Source organism: Macaca mulatta, chromosome 14 (genome assembly GCF_049350105.2).
Source record: "Macaca mulatta isolate MMU2019108-1 chromosome 14, T2T-MMU8v2.0, whole genome shotgun sequence".
NCBI lineage: Eukaryota > Metazoa > Chordata > Mammalia > Primates > Cercopithecidae > Macaca > Macaca mulatta.
This window is the reverse complement of record NC_133419.1, coordinates 44,798,571-44,816,379: the sequence shown is the minus strand read 5'-3', so window position 1 is coordinate 44,816,379 and position 17,809 is coordinate 44,798,571. Positions and strand designations below refer to the sequence as shown.

Below are 17,809 nucleotides of genomic sequence, written 5' to 3'. Positions count from 1 at the left end.
TTTCTCCTGATTGTGTTAACAGCAATAGGAACGGAAATACTAGATCTCAATTTTTAAGCAAAAAACCCAGGATTCGTCCAAGACTGACTGTCCGGAAGGGTAGGGATGTGAGAATCTAAAGTCCACATACATGCTAGGTAGGTATACCTTGATAAATGCAGGACCCATGCCTGCTTCAGCCGTCGCAGAGCTGTGGGGCTATGCGCAGACCCTCAGTCTCTTTCGGAGTAATATTTTCGGCATCCCTGAAGATTGGGGGAGAGAGCAATGGAATATAGTGAAAGGGAAAGAGAAGACAGTGGTTTAGCTCCCTCCCCCTACCTCTACATCCCGATCCACTCTGCTGGCGACTGCGCCTTGCCTTGGGTGCAGTGGGACGTGTCCCTCCCATGTTTCCCTTAATTAGGAGGAGGCAAACTTCTGTCTTCCCCTCCTGCCGGTTTCGGTTTAGTAATCAGACCCACATGAGTCACGCCCAACACGCAGCCCCCTCCCGCTGGAGCGACAACTGGCCAGCATACTCTAGGCTGTTGTCCCTTTAAAACTTGAATCCAAGGGGGTAATGATTTATCAAACTTGTATTATCAAGAAAATGTCAAACCAAGGGCACCTTGCTTTGCACTGACGCAAACCCGGCCTTTCCCAAGGAGATATAGAAAGCGCCTCTCCTGCCGGAGCCAAACCCAGTCTTGTCAATAGCGGGTTTCACCCTCCACCAGTTCAATCTGTTGCCTGTGTCAGACATGGTGAGTGTTTGCTTTTGTTCTTTCAAGAGGAAAAGGGGCTGAGGGGATAGGAAAAGCAGATTCGTTTTGGCTATTTCTTTTGAAGACGTCTGTGCATTGGGTGGGGGGAAAGGGGGCGAGGAGGAGAACAATTCTCACAGCCCTAGGTATTTGTACTTGTGAGCGTCACCTGAGGTCGCAAAGAGGTTTCCTAGGTTGTAGAGCTGAGAGGTTGACTGTGGCTCCTAAAGACCCGATCCTGGGCACTGTCCTCGGTGCTGAAAAGCCAGACGCCGGTACAGAGGCGAGTTGCTCTGGGTCCTAGAGGCTATTGAGACAAATGCTGGCTGAAGCCGAGGTATTCAGATTTGTGGAAATTGAGGAGTTCTATTTTGCGTGCTTGTGAAAGGGGGTTAGACTAGAAGAGTGCAGTGGAGGTGAAGATAATAGGATTATTACAGTGTAATAATAATTATTGGTGCTAATGTTTAGGAAGCCCTGAAAGATAAAAGTGGCTAGGAAAACCACCGCTGGCAGTTATTTTCATTTGAAAGTGAATTGGGAAAAAGAGAATAAAAATTAGTCATGAGTTTTGGTACTCAAGCCAGCGTAGGGTTGTGAAGGATATTAGACTCCTGTGAATAGTTACGCAAAAACAAATAAACAAACAAAAGAACCAAAAAACTTTGCATATTATTTTACATGTCTGGGAATCTGGAAGTGAATACAAGTTGTGTAAGATAACAAACCTAGTTACTACTCTGTGTCTTAAATTTATTATCGTTGTAGGATTTTTTGTGGTTATTTTGATCGTGATTCTTAACATTTCTTTGCTACCTGGCGGGAGGAGGTGGGTTGTGGAGCGCTGGGACTCAACCAATTTGGCCTCAAGCACTCGCAGGTGCCAGGGCATCAGCTTTGTGGCCACAGCTTGTCTATGGGGGAAAAAGGCAATGTGCATTGTTGAATGACAAAGGAAATGGGGCGGAAAATTAAAAAATCTTTCTACAATGGTGATGGGGATGCGGGCACCCACAGCTGTGATGTGAAATCCAAAGAGGGAGGAGAGCTCATGACTCTAGGGCTATTTCCACTCCCCTTTTCCCCTTACAAAATTCCATTTCTGCCTCTTTTCTTAGTTCATCCTCCACTAGGGAGGAAATATTAGCTTCTTTGTCATCTGGTTATTGATGAAGCGGGCAAATTGAGAAATACTGATTGCAGTCTTTCTTAACAGAAAAAATTCAGATTCCAATTTGCTTCCCCAGATATTGTGTCTGGACCTGAGTTGCGAACGTCCCCATATGTAGATACAGGTATTTTTAATGCTGTTGTGACTTTGTTTTGCACGAACTTGACATTGTGTTTGCAGGATTGCAGTGCTCCCAAGGAAATGAATAAACAGCCAGCCAACAGCCCGGAGGCGGCGGCGGCGCAGGGCCACCTGGATGGCCCATGCGCTCCCAGGACGAGCCCGGAGCAGGAGCTTCCCGCGGCTGCTGCCCCGCCGCCGCCACGTGTGCCCAGGTCCGCTTCCACCGGCGCCCAAACTTTCCAGTCAGCGGACGCGCGAGCCTGCGAGGCTGAGCGGCCAGGAGTGGGGTCTTGCAAACTCAGTAGCCCGCGGGCGCAGGCGGCCTCGGCAGCTCTGCCGGACTTGAGAGAGGCGCAAGGCGCGCAGGCCGTCCCCCCTCCTGGGAGCTCCGGGCCCAGCAACGCGCTGCACTGTAAGATCCATGCTCTGCGAGGCCCGGAGGGGGATGCGAACGTGAGTGTGGGCAAGGGCACCCTGGAGCGGAACAATACCCCTGCCGTGGGCTGGGTGAACATGAGCCAGAGCACCGTGGTGCTGGGCACGGATGGAATCACGTCCGTGCTCCCGGGCAGCGTGGCCACCGTTGCCACACAGGTAAGCGGTTGCATTCGGCCCGCACAGTGTCCTGCTCTCCAGCTGCGCGAGAGAGGCCAGCCGGGCCGTGGCGGGTGCACGTGTGCTGATGGGGAAACCGGTTGGCAGTGCCAGGTGATGGATGCGGGAGGCGGCTTTGGGGCTTCGGAAGCTCGCACTGCGCTGGGGTCGGCAGTTCAGGGCGCGAGGGCTGCAGTGACCCTGCCAGAGGGGCCACGACCTGCCCCTTCCCAGCCTTGGCTGTAGTGGGAATCCAGGTCCGGATTCACAAAGCAGTTCAGGCAGATAGATCCCACCCTTTTATGCAGACAGACTCCCTCTCCTGCCAATGACTGTCTTTTCTTTTCAAAAGTAATTTCTTAATTAAACAAAAAGAGGGAGAAAATTCAGAACAAAGCCAGGTGGTCGTGGCTGGGGGTGGAGGGGTAGGAGGATAATAGTTTAAGTTTTGTAGCCTTTACACTGCCAGTAAAGCTTATTACATGAGAACTCATTTGATGCCAGGTGGGTTTACCTGAGGCTACTGAAGCTTAAGCTTTGGGGCCTGTCCTTTGCCTGGGTCCTTCCAAAACCTGGTGTCTACTTTTGCCAAAATTTTCTATTTTTTTCCCTAAAGTAACCTCCCTCAATTGTATAAGCTTCAGGCTACACTAATCTGAATCCCCTCTTGCATTTGATCCTTTACCACTTAATTAGAGGCGTGAAAAACCCACAGAGCAAATCCCAATCCTTGGGTTATGAATAAAGGCAACTTTTGCTGGTGGCCCGCTGTCTCATACAGGCTTTTGTTCTCTTCCATTTCCCTCTGTCTCTCTCCTTCCTTCTCTGATCTCTTCTTTCTTCTGTCCTTTTTCATCCACTTCAGCTCTTCCCTTCTCACTGCCTGCCTTTCTGCTATCTCCTCTCCTTTCCTGGCCTCAGGGACTAGGCATATATCCAGCAGTGGGGCCTGGACCAAAATTTATGCCTGTGTGAGGTTTAGGATTTATACAGCCCTTCTATCTTTAGTTACTCTAGTGTTTGCACACACACACACACACTCACACTTACCCACAGGCCCACCTAGCAGGAGCTTGTGGTGTCAGAACTAGAAATAAATATAGAGTTTCCCACTTGCCTTTCCTTTTGGGGTCCACATCTGGAGGGTTTTTCTATGTGTATTATCTGCCTCTGACAGCATGTATACCACAGTGTGACCCCAGGTGGAGCAGAATATTTGTTTCACTTGTCTTGCTTAACCTCCGCACTGCGGCAGAAGGAGCTGGAACTCCCACCCTTTGCAGCTCTGGAAGGATTGAAGGGTGGGATTAGGCGTGGAGGTGGTCTGTGTGTGGGAGGATGAGAGGGAGGATGTTAAAGATGTTTGGTTTCTGAAAGTACTTATTTTCGGCCCTGCCCATCTTTCTGATTGTGCCTTTCTGACACTCACCCTGGCTCTTTCTCCCTCCCCAAGACTTCTCCTGACAGCTGCTGCTGTGTCCTCCACAGCCTGTAGAAAAGTATGAGACCTAGCAAGTTACTACAATAGGAGGTGAAGGGTGACTGAGGAGGTGGAAACTGTGCAGTGGCCTGAGTCCCTGGAAAGCTTTGTGCAGTATCTAGGTGTCCCTAACATTTTCAGAGTTTATTTGGGGTGGTCTCCCCCCATTTTTCCTGAGTAGTAGTGAGGCATTCCACGACCAGGCACTGCCCCAAGAAAGCGTCCTAGTGTGAGCTTGAAGAAATGAGCCTCAAAGATTCATAGACTGCTGGAGCTGGCAAGGGCTTCAGGGGACAGTTATTCTAAGCTTCTTTTATAGATGAGACATGGAGGTTCAGAGAGAGCAAGTGGCTTGCCTGGGGTTGTCCACCTGGTTAGTAGTAAAATTTAGACCAGAACTCAAGGTTGTAGATGGCTTGTGTCTTCCCATATCAATCTTTTTTTATTTGTTTGTTTTCCCTCTTGTTTCATCTTCAAATCTGCCTCCTGCCCATCTCCCTTGCATTAGTCTTGAAGGATGCCTTCTTAAATTAGTTGACCAGGCAGGTTCTGTTTGGTCAAGAAAGTAAGGCAGGGGCTCCGGCTGGCTTCGGCATTGCAGCTCTCTTTCTGGTCTTGTCACACACTCTAAAGGAAGAAAGGGCTGAGGAGGGGGTGTGGTGAAGGCTTTTTTGTGGGAGAGGATTAATTAGGAACCTGCTTGCTGGGAACTCCAGGCATGATGCTTGCCAAATAAATTCTTGGTGAAGGGTTGGGGATGGAGGGACCTGCTTGCAATCACCTTACAGGTTCAAGGTTTGGGGAGAGCTGCTTGCTGGTGTGCCCTGACTGTATGATCTAGGAAAGAGGGGGTTTTGGGTCTGTTTAAGATGGATCTTCAGATCAGAATTGGGGACCTGCTTGCTGATTGACTCTCAGTGCAGGGTTGAGGGGTGAGGTCCCTGCTTGTAGATGCATCCTTTCTTTACATTTGGGGTCCTGCTTGCCGATGCATCCTCAGTTGAAAAGTGGGAGCCTGCTTGCTGGGAAGGACCCCTAGCCGGGGGGAGGGGTGGAAGGGGCCTGCTTGTGGACCTACTCGGGGCTGTTATCGACAATGTGCTTTTCCGCCCCCAGGAGGACGAGCAAGGGGATGAGAATAAGGCCCGAGGGAACTGGTCCAGCAAACTGGACTTCATCCTGTCCATGGTGGGGTACGCAGTGGGGCTGGGCAATGTCTGGAGGTTTCCCTACCTGGCCTTCCAGAACGGGGGAGGTATGGCTTTTCCGCTCTTTCCGCCTGCTGCGGGGCGGGGCGGGCACCTGAGGGTTGGGTGGGACAGGAGCCCTCAGGCAGGGTCGCAGGGCGGGGAGGCTCAGAGCAGCCTCCGCAGGCTCCAGCCCTACACCTCATAGGCGTGAGTGCATAACCAGAGGGCGGGGACGACCATAATCGTTCGGCATTAGATCCCGGAGTCTCTTATCTAGAGAGGGGCGCAGGGGAGGAGTGAGGCCCCACAAACCCCCACTGACCCAGTTTTGGGGCCTGGGTCCGGAGCCACGTAAGCACGGGTGCTAGCGGTCAAGTGTTCAGAGAGCGGCGGCACTTCGGGCACCCAACAAGGTTACAGCCAGCCGCTGTACAGTTCTGGAGCCCTGATTCAGGGTTATAGCCTGCCTTCCTAGGGCACTCCTTAGGCGAGCTAGGGGGTGAGGGAGAAGGGGTGGGGGATGTGCTGTCAAAAACCTCTCAGAAGTGCCTGCCACCTCCGCCTTCTTGTTCTGCTTCTTGAAGCAGAACGTATTTTGATTTTAGTAAAATCGTACAGCGAAAACAGGTTTCTTTCATCTGCCCTAAATGGGAGGAAGGTGCTGGTTTTGAAGGAAAGCCGTTTCAGAGATGGGGAGGACACTAGTTAGGCTTGCATCGGCTGCTGGGCAACTGTGCTCCCTTGTACCTCTTCTGTACCCACCGAGGAGGGACCCGGCACATTCACGATCCCTCTGGCCCTCCCGACGTTTAGGTGCCGCGGGGCCGGCCGCTCTCTAGCAATAGGAATTTGAACCTAGAGCCCCCTCCCACATCTTCTCAACTGGACGGAAGGGACAAACAATGCATTCCTTCAGCCCATAGGTCAGGCAGTTTGAGGGTTTTTGTTCTTTTGTTTTGCCTCTTGGGTCCGCTTCAGGCGGAATTTGGTGCAGCGGAACGGACAGGTGCTGCATCTGTCCGTTTTTGGTGCATCACCGGACGGCTAAAGCGCAAAACATAGGCCACTACTCCCCTCCTCTCCAGTTCCAAATTAGGACACTCTGACAAGTACTAATGAGAACCGCAGAGCTTTTGCCATCTGGGGTGCCCTGAAAACAGACCAAGTACCGGCCACACGAATAGAGGCACCCAGATAGGTTCCCTTTTGGTTTTCCACAGGGCGCCCTCAGGCCAGGATGCTACAACAAGGCTTCCAGTGAATAGAAGGGAAGTGGGTACTCAGGGTAGAGGAGGGAGTTCCAGCAAAAGGAGGTTGGCCCGCGCAAGTGCCCGCGCTCTGCTCGCCCGGGATCTGCGAAGAGCGGCAGAGCAGATCTCAGCGCTCGCGAGGAGCCAGGCGCTGCGATGGGAGGCAGCCTGTTCCGCACTGCGGTTCAGGGCCCCGCAGCCCTCAGTGTGGGGTGGAGGGCTCGCCGCTCCTTTTCAGGAGCTGAGGAGGACTGCACAATCCCCGTCTTGAGAGGATAAAGCAGGACCCCGGTTTTACTGCCCAGCAGCCCGTGGCTGCTCCTGGGCCTTCCTGGCTTGGAAAGCCCCGGGCAGGAAAGGCCCTGCCATCAAACAGGAAGTGCAGAGGGGCGGGAGCATGAAGAGTAGACTAGAGAAAGATTAGTTTTCCCTCCGCTAAGGCCACTGTTCTGCGCTCGCGCATCTCCAGTACCCTGGCCCTTGACTCTGGCCCATGCAGCAGCCCGTTCTGGTCAAAACCTTTTTCAAAACTCATGACCATTCCCCAAGTCCCTCCCAAACAACCTCAAAGAACGTTGAAGGGAAAGAACCCTACAGAAGTCTCAGCGACTCTATGGAGGCCTGCCAGATACTATTGCCCTAGACGGGGCATTTTGAGGACTAAAGAGATGAAGCGCAAACAACATTAGGGGCTCACAGGCTGAATAAGACACTTACATAAAAATTAACAAGTGATTGGTGCCTGGAGCAAGGTACTGTGGGAGGACACAGATGGGAGACTTCTTGGAAGAGGAAGCATTTGAGTTGACCTTGAAGGATGGAAGGAACTTCTCACATGGAGAAGGGCGTTGAGAAGTGTGTGATGCGGATGGGGATGGGTTTAGGAAGCAGGATGGGTATCCCCCAATGGCTTTCTGGCAGAGCCTGCCCAGCCCTGGTTGGTAGAAGCTGTTCAGGTAACTTACTGTAGAGGAGGGCTCCTGGAGTTTAGCTTAGAAGCTTTTAGGTCCTGGGAGGGCTGAGGCTCCGATAAGATTTCATCAATCTGAATCCAGTAGTGAGTCAAAGGCATGGACTGGTTAAGCTCTGCAGGGGCTTAATTTTGGGAAATTGAAGTGCTATAATAAAAAAAGAAAAGAATAAAACCCCATCAGCACATATCCCTAGCCATCTGCCAGTGGAGAATTTGAAATAAGGAGTGTATTTGCACGGGTACCCTTATACTTTTTGGAGGAGGGCTCTTAAATATCTGTGGGTGACTGTTGCTGAGACAGGACATCAAAGGGCTTCTTCAGGAATGGAGCTAAATTGTCCTTTAGTTCTTTGAGAGGGAGCCCAGCCCCCAACCCGGAAGGCGAAGGAGGGCAGCAGCCTGCTTTTGCCTCCCAGGGCTCTCACTCCCCACTCTCTTTCCAAGGTGCTTTCCTCATCCCTTACCTGATGATGCTGGCTCTGGCTGGATTACCCATCTTCTTCTTGGAGGTGTCGCTGGGCCAGTTTGCCAGCCAGGGGCCAGTGTCTGTGTGGAAGGCCATCCCAGCTCTACAAGGTGAGTCCAGCCTGCCTCCCAGCCTCCTCAGGCCCTTTCTGACTCTGTCCCCTCTGGCACCATGCAGCCCCAGGGAGGGAGACCTGCCTTTGTGGTTAATAGAACTAACTCTTTCCATCCTTTATTTCGTCCTTCTGAATAATGGCCCAAGATCACCTCTGGCATTGTTGAGTTCCCAGCAGAATGCCTTCATATCCCTGGTAGACATACAGTCCACTCTGCTATTAGTGCATCCATTCTGTACAAGAGAGCCCAGACCTAGGTCCCTACCCTATGCCTAACTCTAAGAATTCCATAGCATTTAAGAAGGAATGAACCCCTGGAATTTTTGCTTCTGCAGGCTGTGGCATCGCGATGCTGATCATCTCTGTCCTAATAGCCATATACTACAATGTGATTATTTGCTATACACTTTTCTACCTGTTTGCCTCCTTTGTGTCTGTACTACCCTGGGGCTCCTGCAACAACCCTTGGAATACGCCAGAATGCAAAGATAAAACCAAACTTTTATTAGGTAAGTTTGGAAATATCTGCTTTAGGTGTGTGTATTCTGAACTATCCATTTATTCAACAAAATAACTGAACATATATTATGCATGCTAGGACCTATACTATGTTCTGGGAACACAGAGATTACATTGAGCTATCAAATATACTTAATTCTAACATTTAAGGAGTTCCTGGCCCAGAGAAGGGCATAATCAAATTTTTGTTTGCTCACGAATAGCTGGAATCTTTGTTAAAAATGCAGGTTCACAGGCCCACAAGATAGTCTGATTTATAGATTTGGTTGGGTTCAGAAAATTTGCATTTAAACAAGTCCTTGTAGAATCTTATTTTGTTTTATAGTGTTTCTTAGACTAGCAGCATTACCTGGATGGTGGTTAGAAGTCCCCCTCTAGCCTTTCTGAATAAGACTTGCATTTTAACTAGGTTCCCAAGTGACTTATCTGCATGGTACAATTTGAAAAGTGATGGTCTAATTCCTAGAGTCCAGGTGAGCGATCCTGCGGCCAGACTTCACAAGATACTGCTCAGTGCATGGGGTGAACATGAGAGTGAACCCTTAGACCACTCTGATAAAAATGTAGTGTCTAGAAGAGGGCCAGCTACTGGGGAGTCAGGGAGTGTTCCTGGAAGATGTTTCAGATGTGAAATAGATTGGGACTTGAGGCCTTGGGGAAAAGCGTCAGCTTCTTGGGTCAAGGGCAAGAGAGTGAATATGAGGAGAAGTAGGGCAGCTATGTCAGGAAGTCTTTCTGGTCTATATCTCTGTCACTGACTATGTATGTCTGGGTCAGGTAACTTCTCTCTGGATCTGTTTTCCTTCTCTGAAAAATAGAAATAAAAATGTTCTTCCACTACCTACCTTATGGGGATTGCTGTAAGGAGAAAAGAAATGAGGGGTGTGATACACTTGCAGAAGTATACAACTCTACAGATAAAAGGTGCTAGTAGTAGTCACTTTGGAAGCTCTGGTCATTTCAAAGGGGACCTAGAAACAAGTAGTTTCTTCTTTCCCCAGTAGATCTGTTAATTCTCCTCAGCTAGGTCTGTGCCAAGACCAGCTTTCTGTGATCTCCGTATGATTGGCTCTTAGTGTTGCCCTCCAAAACCAGCTTTTTTCATGATGGAAAGCACATTATTTAACCCTTCAAGTAGATTAAGGGCAAAAAGATGAATTCTTCCCTCTCGCAGACCCAGAGAGATGCCATTCTTTTCTGCATTTTCTGCCATGAACATGTGTTTATTTTATAGTCTCTCTCGCTCTGTGTGTGTGTGTGTGTGTGTGTGTGTGTGTTTAAAGCAGGCTGAGCATGTTGACTGGATCAGGCACATGGATGGAGGCCCAAGAGGCACAGAAGCCCCTGCCCCTGGCTTCCAGTTTGGCTCACCATCACCTGGGAGACATGAAAGGCAGAGCAAAGACATGACACAGCTCAGCTCCTACTCAACTGGTACAAAACCATTAAAACTATCCTAGCTCTGAGCTCAAGGAGACAATGCACATTTTTCACTCTGATTGTTTCCTGAGAGTATATGACCAGGCTGAGCAGATTCTATCTCATTCTTACTCAGTGTTTTAAATTTTTTTTTTTTTTTTTGGTGGAAATAAAAACAAGGTGTCAGTCCGCACTCTTTCTTTGTGCAACCCCTCCATCTGTCGTTCTCTGTGTTATCAGCACATGAGTGTGTTCTGTTCCTCGGGCCAGGCTATCCCTTCCTTGCAGGGGTATCGGTCCTTTGGAATTCGGGGGTGACTTAGAAAAGGTGATAGTGGCCTGATTTGCAGAGCCCCACGCTCTGCTGTACCAATCAGGAGTCTAGACAACGGATATTCCCAGGCTGTTTCGCAAATGGTCATATTGAGCAAGGCTTCCTTAAGAGATGGACAAACTCTTTCCCCCAGCATTTCCCATCAGTTGCCTTCCAGTTTCACCTGCTCTCTCGCAACCCCACAACTACCCACACCCTGTGACTGCTGGGCAAAAGGACTCACCCCAGGAGAAAGGGACTGAATGGCTAGCTATTGTGACCTTCATGTGCAGCGCGGAGCTGCCCCATGACGCTCTCAGTGCTGCAAGGGACACATTCCATGGAGATACCAGGCAATCATACCCACTCCCGCCCCAGAGGAAAGCCGTGGATCTGTGCGTGGGGAGAGGCAGCGCTTGTCACGTCTTTCTCTGATGCAGGTTGTAAGAGAGGCTGCCGTGTTTAGGGTGACTCAACTCTTCAAGTATCTGTAATGGAGAATGACTAATCTGCGCCCTGTCAAGTGAGACCAGCGGCTTTATGTGAAAATAGGAGCTAGCTGGGTCACGTAAAATAGGAACAACATAAATACCATTTCTATTTCCGGAATGGCTTCATTTTCATTAGAACTTTAATTAAATGATTCCTTTTCTCCCTGGTCTTTCATGTGCTTTCATTTATTAATAATTGCCCGAGTAAAGAGAATCCCATTCCACAGCTTCCAATTTAGGACGATCATTATCTCTGTTCTTTGTTCGGGGTTGCTGGGCCGCAGAGCTCTCTGATGAGATGGCCCATCATTCCTTCGCCGGTGGACCCGAAGGCGCCGGGCGCTGGGAAGTATGCTCCTGCCGCCCAGTGGTGGGAGGGGATATTGCAGGAGGCTTGAGGCTGCGGAGCGAGCGAGTAGGGATCCTGGGAACTCTGCTGCATTGCTGCAGGAACGGTGACCTTGTGCTGCTGCGGCGGCAGTGATCTGCAGACATCCAGAGACGCTCTCTAGGGAGGCTGCCTGCGTGCTTCAACAATTGCAACTTGGGAAGCAAGAGATTTGGTGTTTGCCCTCGTGTTAGTGATCGCTCCAGTCTTGGGTGGATATAACGTTTGGCAGGAGAGCGAGAAATAACTTACGTGCTTATTTACAGAACAGAGATATGGAGGGTTCTTTAATTGTCTTCATTCATGTCATCGCTGGGGGAAACAAAAGCTTTCCTGGTAAACGATTAGGTGGGAATCTTCCTGGAACTGTTATTCGATTAGACTAAAGAAGATACTTTGAACAGGAAGATATTTTTAGGCCCTGAAGTGGAGATTCTCAACAAGGGGAGATTTTGCAGGGGACATCTGGCAATGTTCAGAGACATTCTTGGTTGTTGCAGCTGGATGGGCTCCTGGCATTTAGTAGGTGGAGGCCAGGGATTCTGCTAAATATCCTGCAATGCACAGGACGGTCCCAGAGCCAATAATTATTAAAGTTGTCCTTGCAGGGTTAACAAGAATTCTAGACAGAAGTATTGTGATAATTAGCATTAATCAGGCTGTGCTTTGACTCACTTCCTTGAAACCAAAAGTTGAGTAACACTACATACATTTGCATCCCCGTTGTTCCTATAGATAAGATTTCTGATGTTAGAATCCTAAGGCTTTTGTTTAAGAATTGCTTAAGCAGATCCTGAATTCCAGCAAAACAGCTGATGCCAACCAGTTTAAAGACTCCTACCAGCTTTAAGCAGTGGTTCATGCCTGTAATCCCAACACTTTGGGAAGCCAAGGTGGATGTATAACTTGAGGCCAGGAGTTTGAGACCAGTCTGGGCAACATGGCAAAACCCTGTCTCTACTAAAAACACAAGAATTAGCTGGGAGTGTTGGCGCACACCTGTAATCCCAGCTACTTTGAAGGCTGAGACATGAGAATCGCTTGAACCTTGGAGGTAGACATTGCAGTGAGCAGACATCATGCCACTGCACTCCAGCCTGGGTAACAACTGTCTCAAAAACCAAAAAACAAATGAAAAAAGGTTCCCACAGAGGAACTGAATCAGTGTGAGAATACATTTCTTCATGTCTCTGTTCCATGACTTCACCCTGCACTCTTCAACCTACTCCAAAACCCTAGCCCCAAACTCTTTGGGGAGATGGATTTGAGGTTTCCTCTTATCTCCTTGTTCAGTGGCTCTTATGATTAAACCTCTTTCTCTGCTGCAACCCAGGAAACTCTATTTGTTTCCTGCGAGTGTATGATCAGGCTGAGAGATCCTATCTCATTTTTAGCCAGTGCTTTATTTTTTAATTTATTTTGGTGAAAAAAAAAAAAACAAGGTGTCAATCCCCAGTCTTTCTTTGTGCAGCCCCTCCATCTGTCATTCTCTGTGTTACCAGCACATGAGTGTGTTCTGTTCCTGGGACCAGGCTATCCCTTGCAGAGTATTGGTCCTTTGGAATTCTGGGGTGACTTAGAAAAGGTCCTCTTTTCTTAATTAAACCTCTTTCTCTGCTGCAATGCAGTGTCTTGGTGGTGTATTGACTCACTGTGCCCATTGGGCAGTGGACCTATTGCGGTTACTTTATCTGACCCCAAATGCCATTAGCCCAGCTATTGAGAAACCTTGGTCTAAAGAACTACTGAAAGGGAAGGGATTCTTATTATTGTTTCCAATTTTTACCCAACATTCTAAGAAACTCTGCAGTGTGTATGGGAAGCGGTAGGCAATTTATGGCAGGCAAGTGGCCTTGTGGGAGATGATGTTGAAGACTAGAGATACTCTCTCCAGAAAACGCTATGACAATGATGATTGAGTTATGGCTAAAATTTATTGAGTGCCAGCTGTGTGCCAGGCTTCGTGGGAAGATTTTTCATTTGTGATCTCTCTTCATTTAGTCCTTACTGCAACCCTGAACAACAATGTCCAGAAAATGGAGGCTTGGATAAATGGAACTCATTCAAGCTCTCAGTAGTAGTGGAACGCCTGAACTCACATTCTTGCCCACTTTGCTCTTCCATAGACAGCATAAATTGGGAATCAAGCCTGCTTCTTAAAATTATTTATTTATTTTAGAGAAAAGGTCTCATTCTGTTGCTCAGGCTGGAGTGCAGTGGTGCGATCACAGCTCACGGCAACCTTGAACTCCTGGGCTTAAGCAATCCTTCTCCCTCAGCCTCCTGGGTGGTTAGGACTATAGATGTGCAGTACTGCACCTGGCTAATTTTTAAAATGTTTTGTACAGATAGAGGTCTCGTTATGTTGCCTAGGCTGGTCTTGAAGTCTTGGGCTCAAGCCATCCTCCTGCCTTGGCTTCCCAAAGTGCTGGGATTATAGGTGTGAGCCACCCTGCCTGGCCACTTTTTGTTATTGTTGCTCATGGTATTTAAAGACAATTTTAACACATTCAGTATTTTTAAATGGGGAGATTTCACGTAAGTTTATAGATTTTTTGCATCTTTTGCCGCAACATCTGGAAAAGCTTGGCACTGATTGGCTGGAGTGCTCTCTGGTTGGCCATAGTCCCCACCTCTCTCTATTATTTTCCAATTTTATGCCTTCCTTATTTGAGTCATCATCCTGGCTTCTGTAGGTGTTTGAATTTATAATCCCTGCTCCCTATTCACATTGGAGTGCCTAAGTCATTGACTCCAAAGAGAAAGCTTGTTTACATCCTGGCTTGATGTATGACCTTGGCCAGCCACTGCATCCCTCTGTGCCCCAGTTTTCCTTATCTGTAACATAGAGATAATAACAGTACCTTCTCACAGGGGGTGGTATGAGGCTTAAATTAGTCAATGCATGTAAAGTACTTAAAACAGTGCTATAAACGTGGTAACTGCCATATGAGTGTAAGTTGTTGTTGTTATTGTTACTATGTGCTCCTTCGCAAAATAATGTCCTTTGGGATTAGTCCTGGTGGATTCTTTATTTAAGGTATTTGTCAGTTGATCTGTATTTTAAAATCTGTTAGAGAGGCATTGTAAAATGGTCAGAAAGACTTCAGATTCTTCCTGTTTACAATGACAATAATAATATATACCTCCTGGATTTTATGAGGATTTCATGAGATAATCATTAAAGTGCTCAACACAGAGCCTGACATACCAAGACTTACATGGTTAATTTCCTTTCTCCATCCCTGCCTAGATCAGGCCTTCTCAGCCTTGGTACTACTGATGTTTTGGACTAAATAATTCTTTTTTTTTTTTTTTTTTTTTTTTTTTTTTTAAGAGACAGGGTCTTGCTTCATCACCCAGGCTGGGAATGCAGTGGTGTGATCATTTCTCACTGCAGTGTTGCATTTCTGGGCTCAAGCAATCCTCCTGCCTCAGCTTCCCAAGTATTTAGGACTATGGGTGTGTGCCATCACGCCTGACTAAAGGACTGAATAATTTTTTGTTGTGGGGGGCTGTCCTGTGCACTGTAGGATATTTAGTATTAGCATCCCTGGCCTCTACTTATTAGATACCAGTAAGCACCAGGTCCCCAAGGTGTGAATAACTAAAAATGTCTCCAGACTTGCCAAATGTTTCCTGGGGAGAAAACTCATCCCTAGTTGAGCACCACACTGTTAGGTCCTGTCACAGGCTCCCCGGTAGATGGTGTGGTTGCTGCCTCTGCCTACCCATGTGAGAGTAGAAAGTACACAGCACGTGTATCCTAGAGTGCTTACTGAATGTGGTGCCAGGCAGTGGGTCCAAGGTGAACTTCTTCGAAAGCCTTCTGTAGCAGTACCCTTCAGGAGGTCTGTTTATTTTCCAATTAAATTCATTTCAGCAATTTATTTGTTTTCTGCAGAGTCATAAGGATCTGGGTTCAAATCCTGATTCTCTTCCTCATAAGCTGTGTGGCTTCAGTAGAGTTACCTACCTCTTTAAGCCTGTTTCCTTGTTTTGCAAATGGAAGATTACAGTACCTCCTGCATAGGCTCTTGTGAGGATTAAATGAGATAATGCACACAAAATGCTTGCCCACCACATAGAGAGTGCTCTGTATACAAATGCCTTTGTCATCAATACGAGGTGCAGTTGTGGGGACTGGGGGCTCTGATGGAGAAAACATAATTCTTTGGTTCTTTTATTAATATATCTGGCTTTGCCCAGTTAATACTTTCCTGAAGTTACTCTCTAATATTTGGCAAATGTTTTTGGCATTTGTTTTTAAACTGCTGCAGAGAGATGCAGCTCTGTTTTCTGTACAGATTTCACTGTGTTTCTATTCTGTCCTCTCCTAAACAGATTCCTGTGTTATCAGTGACCATCCCAAAATACAGATCAAGAACTCGACTTTCTGCATGACTGCCTATCCCAACTTGACAATGGTTAATTTCACCAGCCAGGCCAATAAGACATTTGTCAGTGGAAGTGAAGAGTATTTTAAGTAAGATCACTCTCTTTTTCTTTTTTTTACCTTCTAAGAGAAACCCAATGAATTAATAAATATTCAATTTGCAGACCAGAGGTGTGGGTGGCCCAAGGGATGAGACTAGAGAGGAAGGTTTTTTCCCTGGTTTGGCTTCCTAGAGCAGATTGTTGTGTCTAGTGAGCCTGGAAAGCAGAGCTGGATGAACGATGGCAGTAGGAGCAGAATCAGTGTGGCTATAATTCATGATGTTGATGAAAAGCCCATTGCAAAACCTTGATCCAGTGTAATCTAAGTGGACTGTCAGTTAACCAGATTAGTTTTTCTTCCATCTGCACTTGGCTTCAGGGAAGAGAGGCAAAAAGAAAACAAGTCATGTTCAAAGTTTTAGTTTAAATAAGAAGAAATTCATTTTTTTCCTTTTTTCAGAGCTTTGCCTTAGTTTTGTATTTTTCAATATCGGTTTTGCTAGACATTGGAGATTGAGGTTCAGGGATACTTGAAGATCCTTAGCAACCACTGGAAGATTTAGTGAAGTTCATAGAATTATTTTTTTATTTTCTTTCTTTTTTTTTTTTTTTGATATGGAGTCTCGCTCTGTCGCCCAGGCTGGAGTGCAGTGGCGCGATCTCGGCTCACTGCAACCTCCGCCTCTGGTTCAGGTGATCCTCATGCCTCAGCCTCCTGAGTAGCTGGGACTACAGGCACGTGCCACCATGCCTGGCTAATTTTTTGTATTTTTAGTAGAAACGGGGTTTCACTGTGTTAGCCAGGATGGCCTCGATCTCCTGACCTTGTGATCTGCCCACCTTGGCCTCCCAAAGTGCTGGGATTACAGGCGTGAGCCACTGCGCCCAGCCATGAAATTATATCTTAGGGGAGATAAATGTAGACAGAGTTCATCATAGGGTATGTAAAAAGTGTTCTCTAGCTAAACTTTAACTCAGAGGTTGTAAATTCAAATGCACTCAGGCATGGCAGAATTATAAATGAGTAAAGTGAAAATAAGTGAGATGATAGGGAGGGGTGGGGACTGTGGCAAACCAAAGAGGCTGCCTGTCACAGGTAAGGGAGGCCACTGGTGCTCAGCTCCTCTGATCACTGCCTTGTGAAATTGTGGGGCAGTGCTGCCAGAGCTTCTATTTTACAATCAAAGATGGAAATAAAATCTGGATTTTTATGTATCTCTCCTATTTTAAATGGCAGCAAAATAATTCAAATAGAACATGGGGATCAAATAAAATGCATTAATCAATGAGCTTCCAGTTTGTGGCTTTCACTTAGATGGTAAGTGGTTGCTAATACCTCGACTCTTCTCTCAGTTGTCATTAATTCCTATTCCTGTTTTTTTTCCCCTGTAGACTCAGAGTGTACATGGTTGTTCCTTGTAGAACAAAAGGGAAAGTTACCTAATTGATTAAATAGTCCCCTTTGACCATAATTATCATGGTATTGGGGTGGGCCTTTAATTATCCCTGAGCACTGAGCAACTGCGTCTGACCTGGTATATGATGAAATCTGAAAGACTGCCAAAAGCAGGTTTGCAAATCATTTGCCAGTACACCTAATCCATGCAGTCAGGTGTACTAGAAAGTGATTTGCAAGCCTGCTTTTGGTGGCCTTTACTAATCCTTTGGGGCCAGTCTTTATTTCTAAGAAGAAATGTCATCAGGAGTTTCTTGGGACTTGTTTGAGGTCCTACAATTGAAGTGTGGAGCAGTTGAGACGGCTAAGTCGTGGAATTGTTGACTATGTGGTTTACCTATTTTGGGGATGGGACATGGGGAAGGTCCCTTTCCTCACTTGGCAAATATGGTCCTCAGGGTTTTGCCTTGGAACCAAGTTTAGTTCCAGCCTTGGTCTGCCCTAGTCAACTCTGAGCCCAGGTTCTGCCAGGGTTTGGGCCTGAAAGAGGCTCTGTCTGCACAGAGTTGGCCATCCCTGTTATGAAAAACATGGCCGTGTGTTGCCAAAGAGCCTCTCAAGCTAGCCGGCTGGACCAGGAGTCAGGCTGCTGCCTATATTTCCCTCGGCAGGTCAGAACGTTCTGGGCCATCATTCCCACAGTCCTGCGAGCCTCGATGCTGGCTTGCCTGTTCTTTA

The 17,809-nt window shown here is 47.5% G+C and overlaps 1 protein-coding gene across 2 annotated transcripts in view; it reads left to right on the top strand.

Annotated features, from left to right (window-relative positions):
* The first annotated feature begins 678 nt into the window (after positions 1 to 678).
* The window catches only part of SLC6A5 (solute carrier family 6 member 5), a 58,461-nt gene continuing 41,330 nt past the window's right edge, over positions 679 to 17,809 (top strand). The window contains exons 1-6 of one of the 2 annotated variants that reach the window (XM_077964828.1): positions 679 to 746; positions 2,098 to 2,634; positions 5,231 to 5,369; positions 7,972 to 8,103; positions 8,444 to 8,617; positions 15,583 to 15,724. In XM_077964828.1, coding sequence (XP_077820954.1) covers positions 744 to 746; positions 2,098 to 2,634; positions 5,231 to 5,369; positions 7,972 to 8,103; positions 8,444 to 8,617; positions 15,583 to 15,724 — 1,127 coding nt within the window. In that variant the 5' untranslated portion in view covers positions 679 to 743. The remainder of the gene's footprint in view (positions 747 to 2,097; positions 2,635 to 5,230; positions 5,370 to 7,971; positions 8,104 to 8,443; positions 8,618 to 15,582; positions 15,725 to 17,809) is intronic. The other variant, XM_028833557.2, reaches the window with a different exon arrangement.